General features: G+C 40.8%; 1 protein-coding gene across 2 annotated transcripts in view; it reads right to left on the reverse strand.

Annotated features, from left to right (window-relative positions):
* The window catches only part of GDPD4 (glycerophosphodiester phosphodiesterase domain containing 4), a 60404-nt gene that overhangs the window by 31356 nt on the left and 1656 nt on the right, over positions 1-27392 (reverse strand). For both annotated transcript variants that reach the window (XM_075198594.1, XM_075198593.1), the window contains 3 exons: positions 5826-6035; positions 2201-2304; positions 1712-1805 (listed from right to left, as the gene is read on the reverse strand). In XM_075198594.1, the coding sequence (XP_075054695.1) occupies positions 1712-1805; positions 2201-2304; positions 5826-6008 (381 nt within the window). In that variant the 5' untranslated portion in view covers positions 6009-6035. The remainder of the gene's footprint in view (positions 1-1711; positions 1806-2200; positions 2305-5825; positions 6036-27392) is intronic.

The raw sequence follows: 27392 nt of genomic DNA on the forward strand, positions 1-27392 counted from the left end.
TTTCAAAACTCGCAAAAGAGAGAAGCCGTCTGCCCTTTGTGAGGCTGCGGCGGATATAAAGATCATCATGAAACCTATTATACTACTGCGTAGTGGTATAATAGTGCATGGTGCCATATAATGCCAACGCGTAATCTTACCATGCCAGGAAAATACTCCCATATTTCCACCATATAAGCCCAACATGATACCAGGTAGCCCCATCACCACACAGAGGACAGACAGTCAGGTATTTTTTTCTGTAGAGTATACTGCATGCAAGGATTTAAGCCATAATGTAAATCCACACATAAACAGATAAAAAGTAAATTAGAAGAACAATAATATCTGGCATCTACCATGAACCTATAAATTGATTGACAACTTCCACTTCTGTATTGTATAGCAGTGTGCTGGGGGATTTTCCTCTGTGTTTGTTCCTTTCTGGACAACCCCACCCCATCCATTGATTGAATAACTTCCATTTGTGTATTATTACCTGGCTGAAGGCCAGTTAGGAAGAAGATGGATGACAAGGAGAGGAGAGGTTCAGAGCTGTAATGTTTATGGCGACTGTGATAGACATGGAAGGAATAGCTCTGGGAACGTTACAGACAGCGGGAGAGAAACGCCGCCTCTAAAGCTGACTTATAGCCTGTACTGATATTAATAATCAATACAAGTGGCTCATTTTTCAACTTCAAACAATATATCCAGCACTTCAGAGGTGCCGAGAGGGGGATAAAACCCAAAAAAATGGACGACTTGTGGTTGTGTGGGTGAAACTACAAACACCAAAATGCCCTGTCAGCTATTGACTGGCTATCGACTGGCAAAGCATGCTGGTTAGTGTAGTTTCACAACCCCCAGAGAGCCACAGGTTGTCCATATGTGTCCTATGTAAATTCACCCTCTCCACCTCATTTAATAGATTGTTTCCTGCAAAACAAAACTCCACTTAGCGTGGAACACCCCCAGTCTGCCGTAACCCTCTCATCAGACATTGCAGATGTTTGCAGCCCTGCAGATTCCACCATCTTGGTCCACAGATAACTGCGGTAAATACGGGTAATTGGGCGCAAAGGCGTGACTTCACAAAATAGCATTTGTGCTGGGGGTTCACACTGTTTTTAATGCGCCTTTATGTCTAGCGAATACCTTATTACTTGTTCTTGGTGCAATTGTGCAAAAAAATTATCTTTTCTTTACTTAATTGTGTTCTTTAATCAGTGCAAGTTAGAACAGTGGAAGCAGATATACAACTGGTTGTTAGGAGTTACAATGGTGATAACCCCCCTCCTTTACCTGGTCACAATACACTTATCTATCATCATCATCATTTGTTTATATAGCGCCACTAATTCCGCAGCGCTGTACAGAGAACTCACTCACATCAGTCCCTGTCCCATTGGAGCTTACAGTCTAAATTCCCTAACATACACACACACAGACAGACAGACAGACTGGGGTCAATTTGTTAGCAGCCAATTAACCTATCAGTATGTTTTTGGAGTGTGGGAGGAAACCGGAGCACCCGGAGAAAACCCACGCAAACACAGGGAGAACATACACACTACACACAGATAAGGCCATGGTCGGGAATTGAACACATGACCCCAGCGCTGTGAGGCAGAAGTGTTAACCACTAGGCCACTGTGCTGCCCAACAAGCCACATGGATTGTTCTACTTGCATGAAAATAAAAAATATTAGACTAGCCAGCCCGGACTTACCACTAATATTCCGATATATGTAAACAAAACAGCCACCACCACCAGGATTAATATAGACCACAGGAACCAATATCCCAGACTTCTGTAGGTGTACCTGGGAAAACGAACAGAGAACAAGTGATTTTGTTTATCTCTCTTACAGGACCAGTTTAAAAAAAAAAAGGATGGACATAGCTGTAATACTGTAGTAAGATCTCTCACTCGGCTGGAGAAATTCATTTATCAATTAATTTTTTAGATTTAAAGAGGGCATGACCTCTTTTGTCAAGTGCAGGCTTTGAATAACCTGTAGCTCCGCCCTTCAGCATGCCAAGTGATCGGCTAGTATGCTAATCACCCCGGCCAGCATGCTAATCACGGCCACGCCCATCAGGCTTCTAATCGGTTGTACTAAACAAATGAGGTCTCCTTAACGCTGTACACCAAACACTGCTTGTTATCACTCATATAAAACATTAGGCACAGCTGACATCTAACGGGGGTACTTACCAGTCAAAGTCATTGTAGTCATTCTTTGCTTCCCCCCAGAAATACAAAAAGACCAACGAGAGGCAGAAAGCTCCGATCAGGAGGACGAAGAACAGGGCTTCCTTCTAAAAGGTGCAAAGAGAGAGACTCATAACCTGCTCTCGTTATCTGGAACGATAGCTCTACACCACTGAGAATGTAGGGGTGTCAAACTAAAGGCAATGTCCACTCATTTCCACTAAATAAATACCCCCCTTCCCCAATTGATAATAATATGATCTGCAGATTGTTTTGTTCCGCTTTCTCACGGATGAAAACAAGATTTAAGATGGTCAATTCCTGTAGCGCATTAAGGGTTAACGTGTCACTAAGCTCCAAAGGTTTCTCTTATTTGTATTATGTGCAGGAAACTGAAAGTAAAGATTATTCTGTGAGAGAGGTGAGTAAGTTTACACCACAGGTAGTAACTGGTGATTACTTCTGCTCCCTATACCCTCTATCCCACCCTCCTCCCCTCTAAATTAACATCTGATAATAACATCTGGGGGCAAATGTATCAAGCTGAGAGTTTTCCGGCAGGTTTGAAAAGTGGAGATGTTGCCTATAGCAACCAATCAGATTCTAGCTGTCATTTTGTAGAATGCACTAAATAAATGACAGCTAGAATCTGATTGGTTTTTCAAACCTGCTGGAAAACTCAGGTTGATACATTTACCTCCTGGTTTGCGAAGTATGTCTGATCCATATTCAATCTACTTATTCCTATGAAATAACAACTTGACTAGGGTTTGAGCAAGATGATATTAAGTATTATGTCACTTTTTTAATGTGAACTAGCTCCAATTAGCCCCTAATACTCGTAGAGCAACGATAGGGAGTGAGCAATTCACTCTATATGCTTCTGCAAGACTGTTATTAACTATCTCTGTATTGAGTCCGATTAAATATTGGAGGTAGTGATTGCAACTAAGGCTTGTTCCAACTGTTACAGTTTAGTCTTATAGCTAAAGTGTATTCATTTTCATAGAATATCTAATATTGTTACAACAGAATGAGCTGTGTAAAACTATAAATATATATATATATATATATATATATATATATATATATATATATATATATATATATATATATATATATATATATATATATATATATCTCTATCTATCTATCTAAGAAACATCTCGTAATAACTGGGTGAGACCAACCTATAAACCAACTCACCAGGAATTATATAAATAAATGGAACATTTTAGCCTAGTATTGTTGTTTTAATTTACTGTAACTCACGCCAAAAAAACGGTAAGTCTGTTTCACACGGCTACGAGAGTGAGAACTGTAAGAAATAAGGTCTAGATGGCAGTCATAAATACAACGAGTTTGACAATAGTTAAGCTCACTGAAAAATGAATTCGGTAGGAATTACAGACAGAGGGACCATAAGATATAGTGAGCAGAATTTATTATCACTTTAAGTCACAATTTCACCTTGTTATTTTGCTGTTTTTAAGCAATGCAATTTTAAAGTTTATTAATAAAAGTTACTTTTTAACAAAACTGTTGGGATTCATAATCATCAGTCAGGAGGATGAAACTTAAAGACTGTCATTGCACCGTGTTAAAGTCAGTTCTTTCTTCTTAATTTCATATCTAGTTTAACCTGGTGGGTGGGACCTCAATAATTCAATAATTAATGTACATATATGGGTTTCTGCGAGAGCACCAATAAGTTTCTAATAAAATACAATTTGAATATTGAGTAAGAGTCTTTCTATATACAAAACTGGTGCAACAATATATTTTGCTACGTAAGAAGGTACCTCCATCAGCAATATGGATGGGGAGTGGTTGGGTCTGTGAGCGAAACAGAGGAGCGCTGGGTGAGTGGTTGGGTCTGTGAGCGAAACAGAGGAGCGCTGGGTGAGTGGTTGGGTCTGTGAGTGAAACAGAGGAGCGCTGGGTGAGTGGTAGGGTCTGTGAGCGAAACAGAGGAGCGCTGGGTGAGTGGTTGGGGCTTTGAGCGAAACAGAGGAGCGATGGGTGAGTGGTTGGATCTGTGAGCGAAACAGAGGAGCGATGGGTGAGTGGTTGGATCTGTGAGCGAAACAGAGGAGCGCTGGGTGAGTGGTTGGGTCTGTGAGCGAAACAGAGGAGCGCTGGGGCTTTGGCAAGGACGGAGTATGAAATATTTTCCTACAGGCTACACGCCAGTGATCACACATGACAAATGCTTTGTGGTGCTGATGAGCACTTGCAATTGCACTCAGATGGTAGGGGGGAGATGCTTCATCCACCCCCAATTAAGCAAATAAACACAGCAGGTGACATCCAAAGTACAGCACCGCCAAGAAAATTCTCCCAACTGCAAGTGCAAACACTAGTGGGGATAAGCTCATTGGAACCAATGGGTTCCATTCCCATATCAGCCAGTATTTTGTCATCTGTGGGTAATAAAACTCAGTTTATTTTGCACACTCAGTATTATGATTTACCAGCAGTCATCTTGTACAGATAACAGGAGTTGAATGTTTATAAGAAATAAATAAAACCAAGAAGAAAATAAACCCATGTCTATCACTCTGTTTCAGGACTGTCAGTACCGCCATGCTGTATATCTTGCAGTATCTGTGTGTTCAATGAGCCAACAATAGTCCAACAGTTTCCATTGTAAAGTAAAATAAACTCAAGGACAGACACTGAGTCAATAAACTCCAATTGTACATCCATGTAGAAGAATAGAGAAAATCACATTATAACCTCCGCTCCTCACGTCATCCGTGAAGACTGGGAATTCAAACTGCTATTGAGACGCCTCCTTCTCGGATCATTCCGCAGACGTCAGGGAGTCGGCGCTGCCCGCTAAGGGGGTACACTGGCAGTTCTGTTTCCCTGATGTCAGGGATGATGTTGGCGAAGGGGAGGCTGGGGGATTGTATAATGCTCAGGTGTATGACAACCAGGAAGCAACATATTAGGCTGCTGTATAATGCAGGGGGCTCTATCCGAGAAATGTTAGATTAGGGCAAATATACATTAGTAAACCTTAACAATTAGGTTCAATTAAAACCATTTTAAATGTACCCCAAACATTAAATCACATGAACTAATAGGAAGCCAGGGTTCCTCTTCACTAGGGTCAAACAAAATCTTGACCTGACTGGTTAATACTAGTTTATTGTAAATATAAACTATTTTTCCATTACCTGCTAGTATTCGGCATAAAGTAGTACCCTCTATGGCAGTGATGGCTAACCTGTGACACTCCAGGTGTTGTGAAACTACAAGTCCCAGCATGCTCTGCCAGCTATCAGCTAGTTATCTACTGGCAAAGCATGCTGGGACTTGTAGTTTCACAACACCTGGAGTGTCACAGGTTAGCCATCGCTGCTCTATGAGCTGGTGTGCCAAGAGGGCGGGGGGGGGGGGGGGGGGGGAAGGGGACAGGCATAGTGGGAGGAGCCACCAACCGGATATGGAAAGGCCCCCAAGAAGTTGCTGTACCGGGGTCCGAAAATCCTCTTGGCGGCCCTGTCTATGGGTAGACTGCGTCCAGCATTACCCTCCACGGGTAGCCTGCGCCAAGCATTACGCCCCGTGGGTAACTTGCGCCGACTAGTGCCTCAGAATGCCTAGGAGTGTCTCTTACCCTCACGCAGCAGCATTGCCCAGGCTCCGCCCTCTGGCGCTGGTACCGCTTCCATCTGCAGCTGTACAGACCGGCCAACAGGGAGATGAACGGCTGATGCTCGTAGCGCTGCAGGAGGCGCCTGCGCACAATTTTCAGCTTCCCCAGACGTATCCTCCTGAGGTTCTTGAATGAAGTCCCCATCTGAGGCGCCTCACATCGTCCTCATGTCTGCAGACAAACACAAGAGCATCAAACACCGTGGGGCGCCTACAACACTTTATATACAGTATCTATATAGAATATTTGCATATTACCGTTAGCCTGGAAGCATAATTATTAGACCCCAACCAGATTCCAGTTGTCATTTATTTAATACATTCTACAAAAATGACTAGTATCTGATTGGTTGCTATAGGCAACATCTCCACTTTTTCAAACCCGCAGTTTAGTAAATATACCCCTCGGTGCTCAAAACACAATTTTCTTTATTTATTTATTTTTAAAAAACCGCTGAATGTGAATACATTTTTTTGGAAGAGAAAAATATTTTAGCTACTATTTTGAATCGAACCAGACTGCCGACATCCTCCCGCTTACTAATATCTCTTATAAAGCGCCAACATATTCCGCGGCCCTGTACACTGAGGGCATCATGCTACAAAGTAATGACATTCAGAGGTAAAACACCAACTTTCAAAGAACACCGGTCACCTAAACGGTGCGGTCGCTGGTGTCAGGCTGCATTGTCAGGAATACAGGATCGGCTCACAAAACGGCTGTCCCTTGTGTGCGTAGGCGACAAGCGTACATTAACCATACCGTCAACTTTTAAAGCCCTCCAATTGGGAAATACTGCACAAGCCGCCACTTTGCTTGGCCACGTCGTTCTTGGGTTAAGAGTGTAGTGTTCCTTAAATTATCCCATAGATTGTAAGCTTGCGAGCAGCCTTCTCACCTCTTTGTCTGTTTTACCCAGTTTGTTTATTAATTTACTATGTTTGTCCCCAATTGTAAAGCACTACGGAATATGTTGGCGCTATATAAATAAATGATGATGATGATGATCATGATGATTATCACACCACCTTCAAATGCTACCACTGAGCTTAACCAAACTAAATGTTTATAAATGAACAAAACCCTTTGGCAAAATAAAAAAAAATTCTCAGATAGCCAGAATAAAAAACTTATCTTTAACACACAGCAGTATAGGACTGCTTAAAATAACGTCCCTATACACGGCCAGCTCTTTTTTTATCTCAGATTGGCCATTTCACAATAATATTTTGGAAGATGAGCAGTTCTATGGGTTCCCTATGTACTTGACACACTGTTGCACTCCCCAAAATCTCTTATCCCACGACAGTTCCATTAGAATATTTATAAAGTCTGGATCTATATTATCAAAAGATCTGATAGAAACTTTAAACAATCTAGATTTATCCTGATATAAGAGAATCCAGCATTGACCCCTGGCCTAGGGAACGCTACGATCTTAAATTGTAAAAACAAAAAGGTATAGTAGACATTAAATATATTTTTGATCTAGCGGGAAATTTATATATATATATATATATAGTTTACAACAATTAAAGGAAGGATACTTTGGTGTCTAGTTAATTTTGTAAAATCAAATACATATATAATACGCTACCTTACACACAGACCTCATTCATGCTGATGTAAATGCTGCCTGGATAAAGGCCCAGGGGGCGTGGGGATATCCATATTTAAATGACTCAGAATCTTTGGTGAATCACTCGAGTCCATATTAAAATCCCTCAGTTCTGCCAGGTTACAGTATATTCCTATGAATAACTAACTAATCGAGATTATGGGTTAAATGTATCAACCTGAGAGTTTTCTGGCGGGTTTGAAAAGTAGAGATGTTGCCTATAGCAACCAATCAGATTCTAGCTGTCATCTTTTAGAATGTAGTAAAGAAATGATAGCTAGAATCTGATACATTTACCCCTAAATGTCCCTGTCTCAACGCAGACACGTGGCGGAGGGGGAATTGGGGATGTGGTCAACATGTAAAACACACGTCAGGCTCCCATCACACACAATCCTTGGAATACCAGGAATAAAGTTTTGGTACAAGGTTAGTGATTTTATTCATAATTGCTTGGAGTAGGAATTGGGAAAAAAACCAAAGCTCTCCTATTGGCTGATTTCAAACACTGTAAATCAGACTCACCATCCTCCAGACTGTACCGTATATTCATCATCATCATCATTTATTTATATAGCACCACTGATTCCGCAGCGCTGTACAGAGAACTCATTCACATCAGTCCCTGCCCCATTGGAGCTTACAGTCTAAATTCCCTAATATACACACACACACACACACACACACACACACACACACACAGAGACAGACACACACAGAGAAGGAGAGACCAAGGTCCATTTGATAGCAGCCAATTAACCTACCAGTATGTTTTTGGAGTGTGGGAGGAAACCGGAGCACCCGGAGGAAACCCACGTAAACACGGGGAGAACATACAAACTCCACACAGATAAGGCCATGGTCGGGAATAGACCTCATGACCCCAGTGCTGTGAGGCAGAAGTGCTAACCACTGAGCCACTGTGCTGCCCAATATATTAACAGTAATAGTGATCATCGCAAAGCAACTGATACTAAAGGAAAGGACGCCCCCAATTCCTCCTCTACTGAGCATGCTAAGGATTAAGGGCCAGGGGCCTGATTCATTAAGAATCTTAACTTAAGCAACTTCTTATTTCAGTCTCCTGGACAAAACCATGGTACAATGCAAGGGGTGCAAATTAGTATTCTGTTTTGCACATAAGTTAAATACTGACTGTTTTTTCTCAAGTTAAGATTCTTAATGAATCAGGCACCTGATTATTAAGTAGTGTAAATGGCCATACGTTGCTTATTTTGCGTAGCCTGAAACGGACCATATGCCTGAGAACATAGTAACTTCCAATTCATCTAAGAGTGCAAAGGACTCTTAGTACAGCCTACGATTTCATGGGTGGAACAGGGAGGAGACTGGGTGTATGCCTGCAGTCAATGTACAGTAAGGACGAGCCAAGGTCAGCGCACACAGCAGAGTCCGATTCAAACTTTGGGCATCTATTAGGTACATGTTTATCAGCCGTATCCCTTACACCAGCTACAGGTCTAGTCTCAGTGCCGATTACTAGTGATGACGGCTGTGTATGCAGCTAGAACATGTGTTTGCAAACAGGAGCAACTGTAAAAATGTATTTTATGTACAGTAGACATTAATGCTAAATGAAATTTATAGAAAATACATTTTTTTTTCTTTTTAATGTTTTGTTACTAACGACTATATTATTTTTAGGTGACATTAATTAAATAAATTAAAAAATCGTGTGCGTTCTTTTGGGACTTTATAGTCCACATATGTATTGGACGTATCCGGCAGTGTATTGTCTGTTAGAGCAGAGCGGACCTAGACCCGTATTCAACAAGAGACGTAACTTTACATCGGCTCCTTACCGAATGCGGGCGTGCGGATACCCGATGTACATTACGTTGGTTGTAGTTTGATTTGTGTTCCTTATATCCATTTATTTTTATATCTTTTCTAGAAGTTTTATATTTTTATTCATTTTATTTGAAAGTTTATTTAGTTAAGCTGGTTAAACATCCCAGGGTCCTCTTCAGAATGTCTAATTTACCTCACAGTATCCTTCAGCCACAGAATGAAGAAGGACCAAGAAACTTAATAAGACAATCTACAGTATATCAGCTTGATATAATGATTTGTTTTATGCTTTGTTATTTTTTCTTTGCATTGTATACAATAAAGTGAAATAAGTGAAAGTTATCTGAAGGTGGGAATCCCCATTGAGTCTCACAGATAAATCTATACAACTGCTTGTGTTGACCAGTGAGGTTTAGTAAATAGCTATAAAAAGCGTGCAGAGTTCATATACACTGACTGTGCACTAAATAAGCCCTGTAAGATGTGGCCCCGGGGCCACTCTCCTACTGCCCAGTCTTCATTTTGGTCTCTCCCTTCTTTCTCACCCCCCTAGACTTTGGGGTCAATTATCCAACTCATAACGAAGTGCAGAGATCTTCTTCAAATCACAGTAATTCTACTTCAAGGAAAAAGTGAAGATTTTATCTCAGGTAACTTTCTAGAATAAATTCTTTTTCTAGAACTAGGACATGACCAGGAAGCCTTTGTACCAATGCTTCAGAAAACGCTTTCTATTAATACCAGATGGGCAGAGTTCAATGTCGATGTAACAGGATCTTTTGGCTGGTGATGAAGGAGGACACTGAGCGTTCTAACAACAGCGCTGAATAGGGAGACAGCGCGCCAGTGTCGTGCGGATAAAGGTAGTGAACATATTGCAATAGATACAGGCAATTTCCATCTTACTGTATATTACTTTAATGTATTGCCTTAGCAAGTGTTCTAATAAAGCCCCCCACCCAGAGGCAAGGATAAAATACGACTCTGCTAGCGAGTGTAGGAGGAGCCATTGTGTCACCACAGCCCCTCCCCCTGTCATGATTCACCATTGTTTGGGGCGGGGCTTTGCAATGCAAATCGCGTCAGTGAGCCCCACATGTGTCCTGAAGTGCCTCCCCAAAATTCAGAAAACTCCCAGACATTCCAGGTGAGAAGGCAAGCATAATCTTTTTCTCCGAAATGAAGTGCAAAAAAGAAATACATACAAAACAACAGGTATAAAGGCCTCCGATGGACAAATCATCAACAAAAACCCTGGAATGCGATCCTGGGGGGGTAAGAGGGGGCAATTATTTTACTCTCCAGTAAGACACAAAAAAATGAGGCAGGGCTATTCCAAGCCATAAGTATCTTAATGCAAAAGTTGTTTCTCATGACTTGGATAATGAATACAGACTTATAGGGGCATATTCAATTGTTAGCGAGACGGGTGAAAATCCCGCGCTCGGAAAAAAAAAAACGCGCTTGTTTTTTCCAGTTTGAGCGCTCGTTTTAAAACAAATAACGCTCAATTCAATTTTTAATATTGCATCCACCCCCTTGCCCTCTATTATTGGTCCTAGCGAGTTTGAAATGAGGAGTAGTTAAGGCAGTCATTTTAGTATAACAAATTAATGCAAATTAATGCAATCAAGAAGGGCCCCAGCACTGCACAAGAGAATGGGCCCCCACACTGCAAGCAACAATGCCCCCCCCCGGACAGCAGATTAAAAGATTTTACAAGGAGGTAAATTTTTTGCCATTTACAAACATTTCTTGAACACTGGCCAAGCATGGACATTTGTAAGGTACAAATATTTGTGGGACAGTGGGCAAGCCGGACATTTCTTCGAAGGTACAAATAATTTTTGGGACTTTGCGTAAATGAGTGTGTGTAGGTAAAGCATCATAAAACTGAGGATTTCGTCCATGGTGAGTATTTTGATTTTTTGTTTTTTTCAATAAAAATCTATGATGTACATGAGGGTGTTTACTGTATTTCTTGGGGTTTTATTATTTTTAATAAAGATTTGTGGTTAGAATGAGGGTTTTGTGCTTTTATGTAACATTTTGCTTTGTGGAACTACAGATCCCAGCCAGCCGTGGGTGTAAGAGCATGTTGGCACTTGTGGTTGTACAAGTGCAAACATGCCCTGGGTGCCATGGGTACGCTGGTGCTTGTAGTTAGACAAGTAGCAGCATGCCCACACTATTTAGGCCAACATGGCTGGCTGGGACATGTAGTTCCACAAATCAACATTTACTTATTTATTTATTTTTTTCATACAAAATACCCATTTATTACCCTACTACCCACAGCCCAGGGGTAGTAGGAAGAGCCCTAGTGCTATCGGCACTGGGCTGGGTGTCCCTAGGGGGGTGGCCCGCTTACATTTTTCAGCGGACCACAGTCTCTAGGGAATCCAGGCCAGCGCTGAACAGTCTGTGGGTGTGTAGTCATTATGGCCGTGGGACCCAAACTGTGTCCCCCCCCCCCCCTTCTATAGTGCCTATCACCCCGGCTGGTTTGCCTAGTGCTGGTTCAAATTTAAATAGGGGGAACCCTACGCCAAATTTTTCAAAGATTTTAACTCACACATCAATAGCCTGCCAGCACTAGGGCTAAGACTAAATAGAGTGGGGAGCAAACGATTTTGTTTTAAAAAAAAATTAAATAACATGCTACTTTTCACCGAGAGCTGACTGAGGTCAGGCACAACCACCCCCCCCCCCCCCCCCTCCCTTAAAAAAAAATGATATGAAAAAGTTTAAATACATGCACCACTAATGGTTTTTTCTAAAGGGGGAACTTTCCAAACATTATTAATTATTATTACACTTTTTTAAGTACTTCTCAGTTTTTAGGTTATTTTTATGAACTTTTACACCTATTTTTTCAGTTTAATGTATATTTTTCTTAACTTAATAAAAAAAAAATTTCTTTGAGCAGACCAAGGAGGTGCGAGATAAAACAGCAGATTTGCCTGTTTCACACTCGGCGTTAAAAAACAATTGAATAGCTTTTTCCCCTGAGGGTTCGTATCCAGCCTATACTTTAACATTGACAAACGGTTGGAGCGTTAGAATTGCGGGAGAAGTTTCCGCGCTCGAAAATAAGGAAAAACAGCAAAAAAAATGACTTAACGCACTCGAACTTTGAAACTCGCTAACAATTGAATATGCCCCATAAAATCAGGGCTGTCCCCGATTTTAGATATGATAAGGGGTTTATTTACTAATCATGCTGAGTACACCTCGATAGGTAACATTATATATCGCAGCATAATGTTGCGATAACTTTGTATTGTCGGTATTTACTATGCTGGGGCTGCTCTGGGAGCAAAGACCCCCCTATTCTACAAAATATTTTTACTATTAGCACCTAATGCCCTAGGCGAACGCTACAAGTGAAATGCTCGTGCCTGGCTAAAGTCCGCGCACGCGCATATGGACCTGACGGGGATCAGAGGGGTCATTACGGCTTCACTGGACCCCATAGGAACAGGTAAGTTAACCCTATCAGTATCCTTAAAACACTTCACAAAAGGCAGGTCAACACCGTGGGCTCAAACACGTGAACCGATTTTGTTCAAAAGGGACAATCAATGTATTGAAATGCTGACTAAACGCATTGTAAACACAAGGCCTTTGAATGCATCTTAGTGAATACATTCCATCTAGCTAGGTTTGGCCTGTGTGTACATTCTCTAAAGAGCAGCACACACCAATAATAGGATATATCGCGTTCCAGGTGCAACCAGGGCTTAATGTACAACGATCATTCATCTCTATAATAACCGGCCCTCTAGCATTCTTCACTGTGCAGTGAATGCAGCCAAGTGCACCATGGGTATTTTAAAAAGCTCTGATTACGAGTTCATACAAACCCATATACATACATACATACATACATACATACATACATACATGCAAACACAGGTTCATGCTTCTGAAGAAATCACAATTCTAGATGACGAAACGCGTCAAGCTAGTGTGCAGTATTTAGCAAGTGACCACGGATATTACCTAGAGATCTACAGACTTTTACTGCAATGAATGAACTTTTGTTTAAAACTGTCCAGGACGGTGGATCCTATAAGCTGTACAGTATGATCCAATAACTTTACTGCAGGGATTACACGGCATGTTGGATATTGTCTATTAGAGTGGAATATTTAAAGTCCGGTAGCATTATTATTGAAATTTCTATATGAGGTGGACTAATGTACATTCATGTTTGGAAGCAGCACGGTGGCTTAGTGGTCAGCACTTCTGCCTTACAGCACTGGGGTCATGAGATCAATTCCCGATCATGGCCTGATCGGTGTGAAGTTTGTATGTTCTCCCCGTGTTTGCATGGGTTTCCTCCGGGTGCTCCGGTTTCCTCCCACACTCCAAAAACATACTGGTAGGTTAATTGACTGCTATCAAAATTGACCCTAGTCTCTCTGTCTGTCTGTGTGTGTGTGTGTGTGTGTGTGTGTTAGGGAATTTAGACTGTAAGCTCCAATGGGGCAGGGACTGATGTGAGTGAGTTCTCTGTACAGCGCTGCGGAATCAGTGGCGCTATATAAATAAATGGTGATGATGATGATGAAGCTATTTCCTTATCACCTGCTAGCGGCATTATCATCGGGACTCCAATATCTTCAACCGATTAATTTTTGGAGGAATTCATATAACATTACCTTCTTAATGCGGTCATTGTGTGACCAAATACTTTCTATATCTATTTGATCTAGGGTGACAGACATCTATTATATACTCTGAGTGCGATCTTATTCCGCATAACTGTATCTATCCATTTACAACCTAAACAATTAAGATAATAAGATCTTCTTTGGTTGAATCTGGCCCATTTATGTTGTGTTCCTAATACGGTTGTGTTAGCTGTAAACGTGTTGCTTATGTAACCTTCTATATGAATAGTCCAATATCAATGTTCTTTATTATTGCAGAACTCTACGCTAACAGGAGTGTTTCTTTGTAAAACACAAATTCTGAGAACATAAATGTTCGTAGTAGCGGTATCAGATCGATCTGTATACGATGGTCAATGATTATGTTTTATTGTTTTAATACATTAACATTATATTAAAATATTTTTAAGGTGATTACTTTTGTGTTTATTTCTCAGCGACAGCATGCTTTTATTTTATTCTGCTTAATTGCTGTAATGTGATCTCTAGAGGTGTCATTAGAGTCTGCTCTTTCTATGGTTACTTTTTCTTAAGCACACACACACACGTGTTGAATGCGAACAGAATTATTATCCTTTATTTATAAAGCATCAACATGTTATGCAACGCTTTACAAAGACTGCTTTCGTCCTCCAGCGAATGTCACAGAGGAGCTTACACTCTAAGTTTCCTAACCCATGAACACATCAACAATAACCTACCAGTTTGTTTCTGGAGGTTGGGAAGAGTCTTCGGAGGAAACATTCGTAGACACAGAGAAAACATTCCATACAGTTACCTTGGAGTGAACACTTACTGATCGATATAACATGCAAATATACTGACATATCTTACCAGTATCCAATCACTAGAATGGATCTGTCTGTCTCGGGTCCCAGGAAAACGCGATACCCTATTTCCCTGTTGAAAACTATAATATATATATATATATATATATATATATATATATATATATATATATATATATATATATATATATCTATATATACACACACACACACACACACAAGTTAACCCATGCATGATACTCATGCATTCTAGTCAAATCAAGCTACTTAAGGTCTTAAAAAGGTTCTTGTCATGCATTTGGGCCTAGCCCAGGCCTCCTCAGTTGAAAAGCGTTACTTCCCAACGCAAGCGCCCTTTTTAATGTGTGTTCATGAGGTAAAATTACCTCATGAAAATGAGTTTGACCCCTCAACTCGTAAATTTAGCCTTTACTACCCCTCCCACGGGGGGAAGGGGGGGTGATGGAAGTTAACTGACTTCACTATTCTAATTTTTTTGTCAAATAATGTCAGTATACCAAATTTCAGGTCAATTGGATGAGCCCTTTCTGAGAAAATAGTTTTTTCCACACACACTAACACACGCCGCTAGGCTTTTACTTTTATATATTAGATAATGCTAAGAATTTAGTAGGTCAGTGTATAACTCCGCCCAGCAGGTGGCGCTGCAGCTTGTTGTTTTTTTTTCACACACAGACTAACACACGCCGCTAGGCTTTTATATTATAGTATATATACTAACCTTGATCTTGTTTTCTCCAAGCTTTGCTCAGTCTCTTATTTCTTTGACACTCCTCTCCCTCTCTCTGATAATCAACTGATCACCAGCAAGCTGTTCTTAACACCGATGCAATCATCGTACGGCTCACGTGATAAACAACGTATTGGGTCAGATATGATGTGTACGCTCAAGCGATCATGTTTTATCCTACCAAAGTACATCGTATTGTTTCATTTAATTTTCTAAAATTCCTTAAAATTACCATCATGGATGGAACGACGTCGGGCAAAAGTGGAAGTGTGTACGCACTCACGGCCAGCAGCGTAACCAGATATCTGTAGAGTGTACAGAGTCACGATCCTTTCAGCGGATGGTTATGAAAGATGAAGATCTGAAGGTAAATCGTGTAGGTGTGTACACATGAATCGGCAAACTCAACAGGACTTTCAGTTGTTGGTAAAATCGGTACAGAAATCGCCTCTGTGGTAATTTTTAAGAGTGTGTACCCAGCTTTAGCCTCTGCACTCTGAATCTACCAAGCGTCCACACCCCCAGAAATCGTGTGATTTTACAGTGGACAGTGATTTAAACCTTCGGAAAAACTTAACGTCTGATATGCAGTAAGTAGTGATTTTATTACTGTCGGGCATATACCCATCGTTATTCTCCTGTCGTTAAAAAAGTTTTTGGGTTTTACATCGCCGTGTTAATGACTACCGCTGCAGAAATCTCACTCTGTTTATTTTGGTCACAAACAGGACTCATTTGAGCCAGTGGGACGTGTGTGTGACACGGGATTAATTACTTCAAGACCACCTGGTCTATCTACCAATGATTAAATCCCCATTTACATCACCTGATTACCATGAATTCCAAAACTGCCACCCCCAGGATTTTATTTCACAAATCACACTGTGAGGAAGTCCTAGGTGACTCCCCTTAATCATAATACCATCACAATGTATCTCCCACTAAAGTGCTGGGAATAAGCCCACCAATGCTAATATAACATCCAAATCACTGTACCGCTCTTATGAACAAAACAATTATTTATTATTATAACCTTAAAAATATCAAATTTCATAAATGGATACTACTTGGAGCTCTAAATACAAGACCATTCTTAATTTATCAAACTATTCCCCAAGCAACAACCTGCTCAATACCTTTCCTGCACCCTGGGTCCCTTCTCTTCATTTGTTCCCACAAATGAGAAGGAAGTATCTACTCTCTTCTTATCTTCCTGCTCTACTACCCAGGCCCGGCGCTCCCATTAGGCAAGGTTAGGCACTTGCCTAGGGCGCCGGGCTCTGGAGGAATGGTAAATTACTTTAAAACTGTGCGGCGACCGCTGACCATACCTGTCACGGCCGCCGCACAGCATTCAGATGCACGGGGAGGGGGGGGGGGAGGCTATTGCTCACCACCGCTGCCTCTCTGCTCCGTCTCCTCCCCTCCACTCACTAGTGTCAGTGAGTGGAGGGGAGGAGACGGAGAAGAGAGGCGGCGGTGGTGAGACAAGGTAAGGAAAGACAGGGTGAGGGGGGGGTGCCGATTTTTGCGGGGGGGGGGGGGGGCGCCGATTTTGTAAAAAAGGCACCATGGACCCTAGCACCGGCCCTGCTACTACCTATCCACATCTGTAATCTCTCGCTCTCCACTGGTATCTTTCCCTCATTATTCAAGCATGCAGTAATTACTCCTATCCTGAAGAAAGGAAAATTCTGGCCCAAACTCTCTAGCAGATACCGACCCATCTATCAACTTCCATACCTCTCCAAATTTAGGAGAGGTTTGTACAAAGCCTTACGTGCTTCTTTCTCTCACACACCCTATTGGACCATCTTCAGTCAGGATTTTCCAAAAGTGCAGAGACTGCAGAGTAGGATGGTCAATGATTTGCTAAGTCTAGATCTAAAAGCCAATGCCTACTTCTAATTCTTCTGGATCTCTCTGATGCATTTGAAACCGTAGAACAATCTGTTCTCATACAGACGCTACGATCCCTAGGTCTCCAAGTCGCTGTCCTATCCTGGTTCTCATCCTACTTATAAAACCATTCCTTTAGTGCTCGCTTCTCGAGATCCATCTCTTTCTCTATCAGTTGGAGTACCACAACTTTTCTTGATAAACTAATAGTATCGTCTCTATGTGGATGATTCCCAAATTTATCTATCCTTTCCTGATCTCTTACATCTGTGTTGGAATTATGGAAAGTCAACGTGTCATTTCATCTTAAACGTCTTCTCCCCACCTCAAACTCAATATTTCAAAAACTGAGCTAATAATATTCCTACCCACCCACCAACAGAAGTTACATAACCGATATCTCAATAGAAATATTTATAAATATAAACCCTTCAAGCTCGCTGCCTAGGTGTCATCCTTGACTCAGAACTGTTGTGTGCTGCTCACATCCAGTCTGTCTCCAACTCCTGTTACATACAACTAGAAAACATTTCCAGAATACGCACATATCTCACACAATATACTGCAAAAACTTTAGTACATGCACTCATCCTCTCCCGCATCGACTATTGCAATTCCCTCCTTATCGGTCTTCCCCCGAACCAGACTCTCACCCCTATAATCTATTTAGCACCTAGCAGCTAGACTAATTCTCCTTGCAACACATTCTTGTACTGCTGCTGCCCTCGTCCGTCACTACATTGGTTGCCTGCGTTTTAAAGAATCAAATATGAAATACTTCTACTAACATACAAAGCTATTTACAAAACTGCAGGGTTTTATGGCTGAATTTAGCACCCCACCTTAAGATACCAATTTGTTTAAAAAATAACAATCGTCTGTTAGCAGGAAGGTATAATTGTAAGCGAAAACCAAAATAAACACATTTTAGGTACTTTAATTCCACTCCCACATAATCATTTAAGCTGTACAATAGTTACAATACAATAGTTCCCTTCATAGCTTATCACTTGGCTCTATCCATGGGTACTTATCTCCCTCAAACTAGTATTATCATTAAAATATAATTCGGTGTACAATTACAAAGCATAATTTGAACTTTGCAGCCTTATTACTTTGAACATAGTGTTCCATTTTGCTTTATCGGCTTTTTTGTCTTCAATATTTTTTCATTGAATGGAATACTTAGGGGGGTATTCAATTGTTAGTGAGTTTTTTCCCCCCGCTGGTTTATGCCGGCAATAGCGACCGTTTTGAGTTAGCGCAGCGGGAAAACTTGTGTAATTCAATTGAAAAAGAGGGAGCGCTGCCCCAGCGCGTTAAAAATTTTGTTTCTGAGATTTTAGGGGAGTGAAGGGGAGTTTTAGCGCATTCATGTATAACACAAATAAAAGGTTTTGCATACATTTCCATACACTAGATTGCATTACACATTGATAATATCTACATTACAGGACTTTCTTTAGCATATTTTTTAATTGAACTATTTTTTACCGTAGAATCATCTATACCATGTCAAAACACATTACTACATTCATATTTGTACCAAAAACATACATAAATATAATTAGTGATTTATTTTAATTTTTTATTTCATTATTTATTTTTTCACAAGAAAATCAACTTACACAAGTTAGGCATTAGTGATAAACATAAGTTTAACTTTTTTTCCAATTTTTTACATGATTTCAAATACTTTTCAAATACTTTTCAGAGGTTTTTTCTATTTTTAATACACCCCAAGGAGGTGCGAGATAAAACAGCATATTTTCCTGTTTTACCCGCCACATTAAAAAGCAATTGAATAGCTTTTAACGCGGCTGCCTCTTGCACACCCTATACTTTCAATAGACCTACTGGAGCGCGAGAGGACCGTTTGATGAAAAAAAATGTAGCGTTAAAAATAGAATTGGATTGCGGTTAAAGTTAACCCGCTCGAAAATGATAAAAAAAAAAAAAGCAGCATTAAAATTACTTAACGGTCAAAAAAAAAACAACTCGCTGACAATTGAATACCCCCCTTAGTTCTAGCACTGTAAATACGCTGACAATAAATAAAATTACATTTTAAAAAAAAGATTCTTTGGACGTAGCCTAAGGCTAGCCTCATAATGTAGTTAAAACGGCAACATTTGTAGGTCATAACAAAGTTTGTTTTGTTCTTTTACAAGTTGGTTGATTAAGGTTCCATTAAGGAGGAAATAGCTGTTTTGCATTGATACAATTTGTTATTTTATTGGTGCAATGACTCTGCCTGTGTGGTGATGCTGCAGCTGTCATCTCTGTAGTTTTTCTTCCTCTGTCTCAATAGCTTGTCGCATTTGCTGCAAACAATAAATAGCTGTATTACCACTAGCTAGCTATTAATGTGGATTACATAATGCCGCATCTCCATACAGTATCAGATGGTGGATGTATCGTATATGAAGTCAAACATTCCTGAAACGGTTCCACACCTCTACGTCGATGCTGCCACAAACCTCAATTCTTTAGACCCTGCCCCCTATGGCCACTGGAAATTTGGACTGGCCAACCAAAATATGGTTTGTTCAAGGGAGTGATAGGCAACCAGATATACTTCAAGGGCCCAATTGGCAGCCCTCTAACCTTCAAAAGGGCACATTATCCTTAATCTCAGCAATAAGTTAAAACAATATAATCAAAGGAAAAGACACCTATCTGTAATAACCTATAAGCAGGTGTTTTTAACAAGTATTACAAGCTATAACAAAGACATCTGACAATAAAGCCGGATGGAGCTAGTGCCAGAGGGCTGTATGCGGCCCAGGGATAGCCTGTTGCCCATCACTAGTTTAAGGTACGCATCACTCTTTATTCAGAAGCTTAAAACTACAGCTAAATAAAACTGCAACGAATAACAGCAATGCTGCCCAACATTTCCAGTTTGAATTCAATATTTAAGGTCATTACCTCTCCAGTATGAGCAAAACATATCCCAAATCCTGAGCTCAACAAAACCCACATCCTGGGCAGTACTTAATACATTCCAAGCAAAGTTCGGAGGAGTTGGAGTGTCAAAACCAAGTCCAAAGAGCAGGTAACCAGCTTACCAATAGAATCTCTGTATTGTGACACAGCTGCTGGGGGCATGAGAAGTCAACTGCTTTTGACTGGAAACCACCCAAGCGATAATACTACGTGATGTATTGCCCAGGGGCAACACATAGTTAGGTCTTTCAAGTTTAGAAACAGAACTATTTGAAAGTCTCCTAGACTGATATAGATATATATATATATATATATATATATATATATAATTTTCAAATGGTTTTCCACATTGAACAGTGTATCATGATACACGCAGGAAGGCTTCAGAGGGTCCAAATGATGAGCAAATAAATGTGAAAGGCTGGACAGGCTTTGAAAAGTACAATATGCATATGGAGCTTATAAATAAGGACACAATATTATCATCAGCACAGACAGGGTTGACACTGGCTTTGAGAGGGAATGTCACACACCAGGCTCCCAGGTCCTGTTACTTAACCCTTTTGCTGTCTTTCTAAGCTGCCCCTGTGATCCGCAAGCTCTGCTGGTCTCAGATCTCTCTGCAAGATGCTGCCCAGTTTCTCTCCACTCCAAAGATCCCTCCAAAACCAGTACATGGGTGCTGCCATCTTGGTTTCAGTCACCTGCTCTCCCTCAGCCAATCAGAGTGCTGCTTTAGCTCAGCTAACCGCAGTCTGCAATCAGGTGATGGCTGTTCGTATAAAGGGACTTCCTGGAGCCCTAGCTGTTGCCAGTGGAACGTTGATTCTTCAGACGCCAAACTGGTTCACAGCAGTCTGCAGTCTTCCCAATTATTCCTGCTCAGATGCAGTCTGCAATCTGGCCCCACTCCAGTCCAGGAATCCAGTTCCAGTCTGGTTCAGCCAACCGGTCCAACAGTCCGGTTCCAGTCTGGTCCAGCATTCCGGTTCCAGTCTAGCAATCCAGTTTCAGTCTGGTCTCCTTTGCTGAATCTGTACACCATCTTGCTATACTTCACTACTTGCCAGTCTCCAGTGCCATTCATATCCTCTAGTCTCCTGATCTCCAGTTGCTTCTCCTTAATGCGAAGGAACCTAATCAAGCCACCCACCTTTTTACACAGTCACCAGTTCTGTTCCAGAGACACAACCCAGCCCGGGTACAGACAGATCCTCAGGCGTGACAGGGAAATGTCACGTTGAGAAGTTAAACCTTGTGTCCATACCAGATAGAGGCTTGAAACTCTACAACTGTCACATGAGGATAATAGGTTCACATGTTTAATCAGATTTTAGATTTGTGTAGTTACCAAGCTCGGCACTAGGGGGAGCAGTAGTTTCTATGCAAAGCATGCAGAACAAGATTTCAAATATTTACCTACCCCATTCTACTTTTGCCCACCACTTAACCCGACATCCAACATCCACTACACCCCATTTAAAATTTAAATAAAAGAAACAAATTATATCACTATTAGACTATTATACCTGTACACCTGCCATTAATGCAACTATCTAATCAGCCAATTATGTGGCAGCTACTCAGTGCATAAAAGCATGCAGACACGGTCAAGAGGTTCAGTTGTTGTTCAGACGAAACACCAGAATGGGGAAGTAATGTGATCTAATTGGAATGGTTATTGGTGCCAGACGGGGTGGTGCGAGTCAAATATCCATGCGTTACATCAGTGTAATGCAGTAGAGCATCTCTGAATGGACAGAATGTTGAACCACACCGGGTTCCAGCTAAAACTGAGGATACAGTGGGCACAGGTTCACCAGAAATGTAAGGTTGAAGATTGGAAAAACATCCGCTGGTCAGAAGAATCTGGATCTCTGCTGCGACCTGCAGATAGTAGGGCCAGAATTAGGCGTAAACATAAAACCATAGATCTATACAAACTTTTGTCAATGGTGCAGGCTGGTGATGGTGATATAACGGTGTGGGGAGTAGCACACATTGGGTCGCTTAATACCAATTGATACTGACCATGTCTATCCCCCTATGGCCACAGTCTACTCATCTTCTAATGGCTACTTAAACGATGATCAGCATGGTGGCTCAGTGGTTAGCACTTCTGCCTCACAGCACTGGGGTCATGAGATCCATTCCTGACCATGGCCTTATCTGTGAGGAGTTTGTATGTTCTCCCAGTGTTTGCGTGGGTTTCCTCCGGGTGCTCCGGTTTCCTCCGACACTCCAAAAACATACTGGTAGGTTAATTGGTTGCTGACAAATTGACCCTAGTGTGTGTGTGTGTATATGTTAGGGAATTTAGACAGTAAGCCCCAATGGGGCAGGGACTGATGTGAGTGTGTTCTCTGTACAGCGCTGTGGAATTAGTGGCGCTATATAAATAAATGGTGATGGCTACGTCCAACAGGATAACGCACCATGTCACATATCATCATCATGAACATTTATTTATATAGCGCCACTGATTCCGCAGCGCTGTACAGAGAACTCATTCACATCAGTCCCTGCCCCCATTGGAGCTTACAGTCTAAATTCCCTAACATATACACACACAGACAGAGAGAGAGATAGATTAGGGTCAATTTTGATAGCAGTCAATTAACCTACTAATATGTTTTTGGAGTGTGGGAAGAAACCGGAGCACCCGGAGGAAACCCACGCAAACACGGGCAGAACATACAAACTCCACACAGATAAGGCCATGGACGGGAATTGAACTCATGACCCCAGTGCTGTGAGAGTAGTGATAACCACTGAGCCACCGTGCTGCCCCGCGTCATCTCATGCTGCTTCCACCAACATGACAATGAGGTCAGTCTACTCCAATGGATTCCCCAGTCCCCAAATCTCAGTCCAAAACAGCACCTTTAGGATGTCGTAAAACGGGAGATTTGCAGCATGAACGTGCAGCTAACAACTCTGCAGCATCTGCATGATGCCAACATGGACCAGAATCTCTAAGGGATGTTTCCATCACCTTATTGACTTCAGACTGTTATGGGGACAAAGAAGGGGGTTCTACCCAGTACATATTAATACTTACACACGCAGTATGTATATAATGTAGTACTATAGCAATAAGAAATGCATGTGGAGCCCCCCTCTTATTAGTACAATAGTTTGCTTCGGACAACAAAACAGTTTTTCCATGACATAACGTATCTCAGAGCGAATGTGGATACAGAGACTGAATCTGTTAATCAGCCAGATCTTGCCAATAATTTCATCCCATCAAGTACAGTAAATTGTCTTTTGAACTGGCTTAGGCACACAGAAAATCCATAATAATTACATAAAGTGGGTCACTCAACGCGCTGCCATTTCCACCCATAATGTTCCCCTAAGGGGAGTTAACAAGTTCACCAGCAATAAAAGATAAATCCTGTTATTAACAAGAGCAGGGGAAATACTCTGCAGATCAAGACATCTTTTTCCTTTTAATTTGTGTTCCATCTGCATTTGAAAGTCATCAAGATTCAGAGGTAAATGAAGATGCTTTATTTAAATGTAATATCTGGGTTAATATTCCCCCAGTACAAATATAAGTATATGTGAAATCGCTGAGGTGTTCTGTGGCTACGTGGCTGCCAAGTGCTTTAAAAGGGGTTTCTACAGTAAATTATGTGTTATATACTCCCTGTCCTCCGCACTAGTACTTTGCTGTAGTCCTCTACCTCAGGACCCACGCCCATTATGTTCAGGAAGCATGGAGCCGAAATTACCCCCCACCCCCTGTCACAGAGCACTGGCAGCCGGGGGATTTCCCAACACCGCCTGGCACATTATATTAAATCCTTAATCCCACTTTACACACATAATACTGCAGAAATATTGAAAAAATATCACTTGTGTTCAGGCTGCCCGGGCTTACAAAACACTCAGCATTATACAGAGAGCAGTCTAAGCAGAGGTGTGAATGGAACCAGAGATATTTGGTCATTACAGATATGTCCAACACTACTGCCCCCTAGGTAAAAAAGATGCAAAAACTACCAAATTTTCTATAGTTGTGTGATGATTTTTATTCAAGTCTAAAGTATTACAGAGCTCAATACATATACATATATGTATATATATTACTATACTGTTCATTATATAATGCAACATGTTCCACAATCAGAAACATTGTTCTATACAATCAAAAACACTTCCTCAGACACATTAGTCCCTGTCCCAGTTGAGCTCACTATCTATTTCCAATACTGGTGGAACAAAGACAAAGGCCACCTTTATTCAAAAGCCGATCAACCTACCAATATGTCTCTGGAGACTGGGAGTAAGCCGACCACCTGGAGTAAATTCACAAATATGCAAGATCAACACAGATAACAAACCGAGTCTAAAGGAGGAAGAAATGCTGACTGTTATCCGACTACGTCACCCAGGGGCTGGCTCAGGGGCCACAGAGGATATGCTCATTATTTAGTCAGGGGATATAGAGGATATACTCATTATTTAGTCAGGGGATATAGAGGATATGCTCATTATGTAATCTGGGATATAGAGGATATGCTCATTATTTAGTCAGAGGACATAGAGGATATGCTCATTATTTAGTCAGAGGATATACTCATTATGTAATCAGGGGATATAGAGGATATGCTCATTATTTAGTCAGGGGATATAGAAGATATGCTCATTATTTAGTCGGGGGACATAGAGGATATGCTCATTATGTAATCTGGGATATAGAGGATATGCTCATTATTTAGTCGGGGGATATAGAGGATATGCTCATTATTTAGTCAGAGGATATACTCATTATGTAATCAGGGGATATAGAGGATATGCTCATTATGTAATCTGGGATATAGAGGATATGCTCATTATTTAGTCAGAGGACATAGAGGATATGCTCATTATTTAGTCAGGGGACATAGAGGATATGTTCATTATTTAGTCAGGGGATATAGAGAATATACTCATTATTTAGTCAGGGATATAGAGGATATGCTCATTATTTAGTCAGGGATATAGAGGATATGCTCATTATGTAATCTGGGATATAGAGGATATGCTCATTATTTAGTCAGAGGACAGAGGATATGCTCATTATTTAGTCAGGGGACATAGAGGATATGTTCATTATTTAGTCAGGGGATATAGAGGATATACTCATTATTTAGTCAGAGGATATACTCATTATGTAATCAGGGGATATAGAGGATATGCTCATTATGTAATCAGGGGATATAGAAGATATGCTCATTAGTTAGTCAGAGGACATAGAGGATATGCTCATTATTTAGTCAGGGGATATAGAAGATATGCTCATTATTTAGTCAGGGGATATAGAAGATATGCTCATTATTTAGTCAGGGGATATAGAGGATATGCTCATTATTTAGTCGGGGTTATAGAGGATATGCTCATTATTTAGTCAGGGGATATAGAGGATATGTTCATTATTTAGTCAGGGGATATAGAGGATATGTTCATTATTTAGTCAGGGGATATAGAGGATATACTCATTATTTAGTCAGAGGATATACTCATTATGTAATCAGGGGATATAGAGGATATGCTCATTATTTAGTCAGGGGATATAGAAGATATGCTCATTATTTAGTCGGGGGACATAGAGGATATGCTCATTATTTAGTCAGGGATATAGAAGATATGCGCATTATTCATTCACAGGACATAGAGGATATCCTCATTATTTAGTCAGAGGATATAGCGGATAAGATAATTATATCAAGGATTATAATTTATACAAAAGCAAAACAATCTCTATGTATCGGTGGGCCTAGTTTTTGGGAGATTTCTGAAATTAGATAGAGGGGGCTTTTTAGGAGCGTTCCTTGCCGTGCTAAGGGGGTGCACAGTCTTTTACACTAGCACTTGATTTTTGCACAAGTTCACATTTCTGTGTCCACTTTGCCAAATGTAGAAAAAAAAAATACTTCAAAACACACAAAAGTAATATAGACAGTCATCAGTGATCCTAAAGAAAGCAGCATTTTAGGAGAAAAACTGAAAGTTTAATTCAGTGATAGGAGTTTGGTCTTCGATGTGATATTTACGATTTTGTACAGTGCGCCTTTTCAGCCAATAAAAAGTACCGATTTAACTCAAAATGTTGCCTCTGTTTATATCATTATGTAACATGGTACAAGTGCTCCCGGACACAATACGGACAGATATCCATTTTTCCTTATAAAGTACAAACACCATTTTCATTTACAGACCAGACACTACTATTACACTACGCAAATCTCCCACTTTTGTTCCCAAATCCCGCCTGTCCCACATTGCTTTTAGTTCAGAAACAAAAATCCGTTTTGTTTCTGAACTAAAAGCAATGTAATATATATTGTGTATTTTTGTGGCATTTTTTAATGTGTACAGTAAGCTAAGTTGAATGTTCAGTCTAACACGAAGGGGTATATTTACTAAAGTGTGGGTTTAAAAAAAAAAAGTGGAGATGTTGTCTATAGCAACCAATCAGATTCTAGCTATCATTAATTTAGTACATTCTACAAAATGACAGCTAGGATCTGATTGGTTGCTATAGGCAACATCTCCACTTTTTCAATTCTGCAGTTTAGTAGCTATATCTCTAAAGGTTATATAGGATAGTGGAATTGCAAGATTATTTTTGTAAGGAGTGGACTGAAAGAGCAGAGGGTCTATGCTTCTGGGGAATGGATAGCATTAGTTTCATGAGAGCACATTACAAAATGTTCTATTAGTTTGTGAGATATTGAAAGGTAAAGATTCTTTCTAAGCTGTGCATCATCACCATCATCGTCACCATTTATTTATATAGCGCCACTAATTCCGCAGCGCTGTACAGAGAACTCATTCACATCAGTCCCTGCCCCATTGGAGCTTACAGTCTAAATTTCCTAACACACACACACACACACACACACACAGACAGACAGACACAGACAGACAGAGAGTAGTAGCCAATTAACCTACCAGTATGTTTTTGGAGTGTGGGAGGAAACCGGAGCACCCGGAGGAAACCCACGCAAACACGGGGAGAACATACAAACTCCACACAGA

This window comes from Mixophyes fleayi, chromosome 2 (assembly GCF_038048845.1).
Source record: "Mixophyes fleayi isolate aMixFle1 chromosome 2, aMixFle1.hap1, whole genome shotgun sequence".
NCBI lineage: Eukaryota > Metazoa > Chordata > Amphibia > Anura > Limnodynastidae > Mixophyes > Mixophyes fleayi.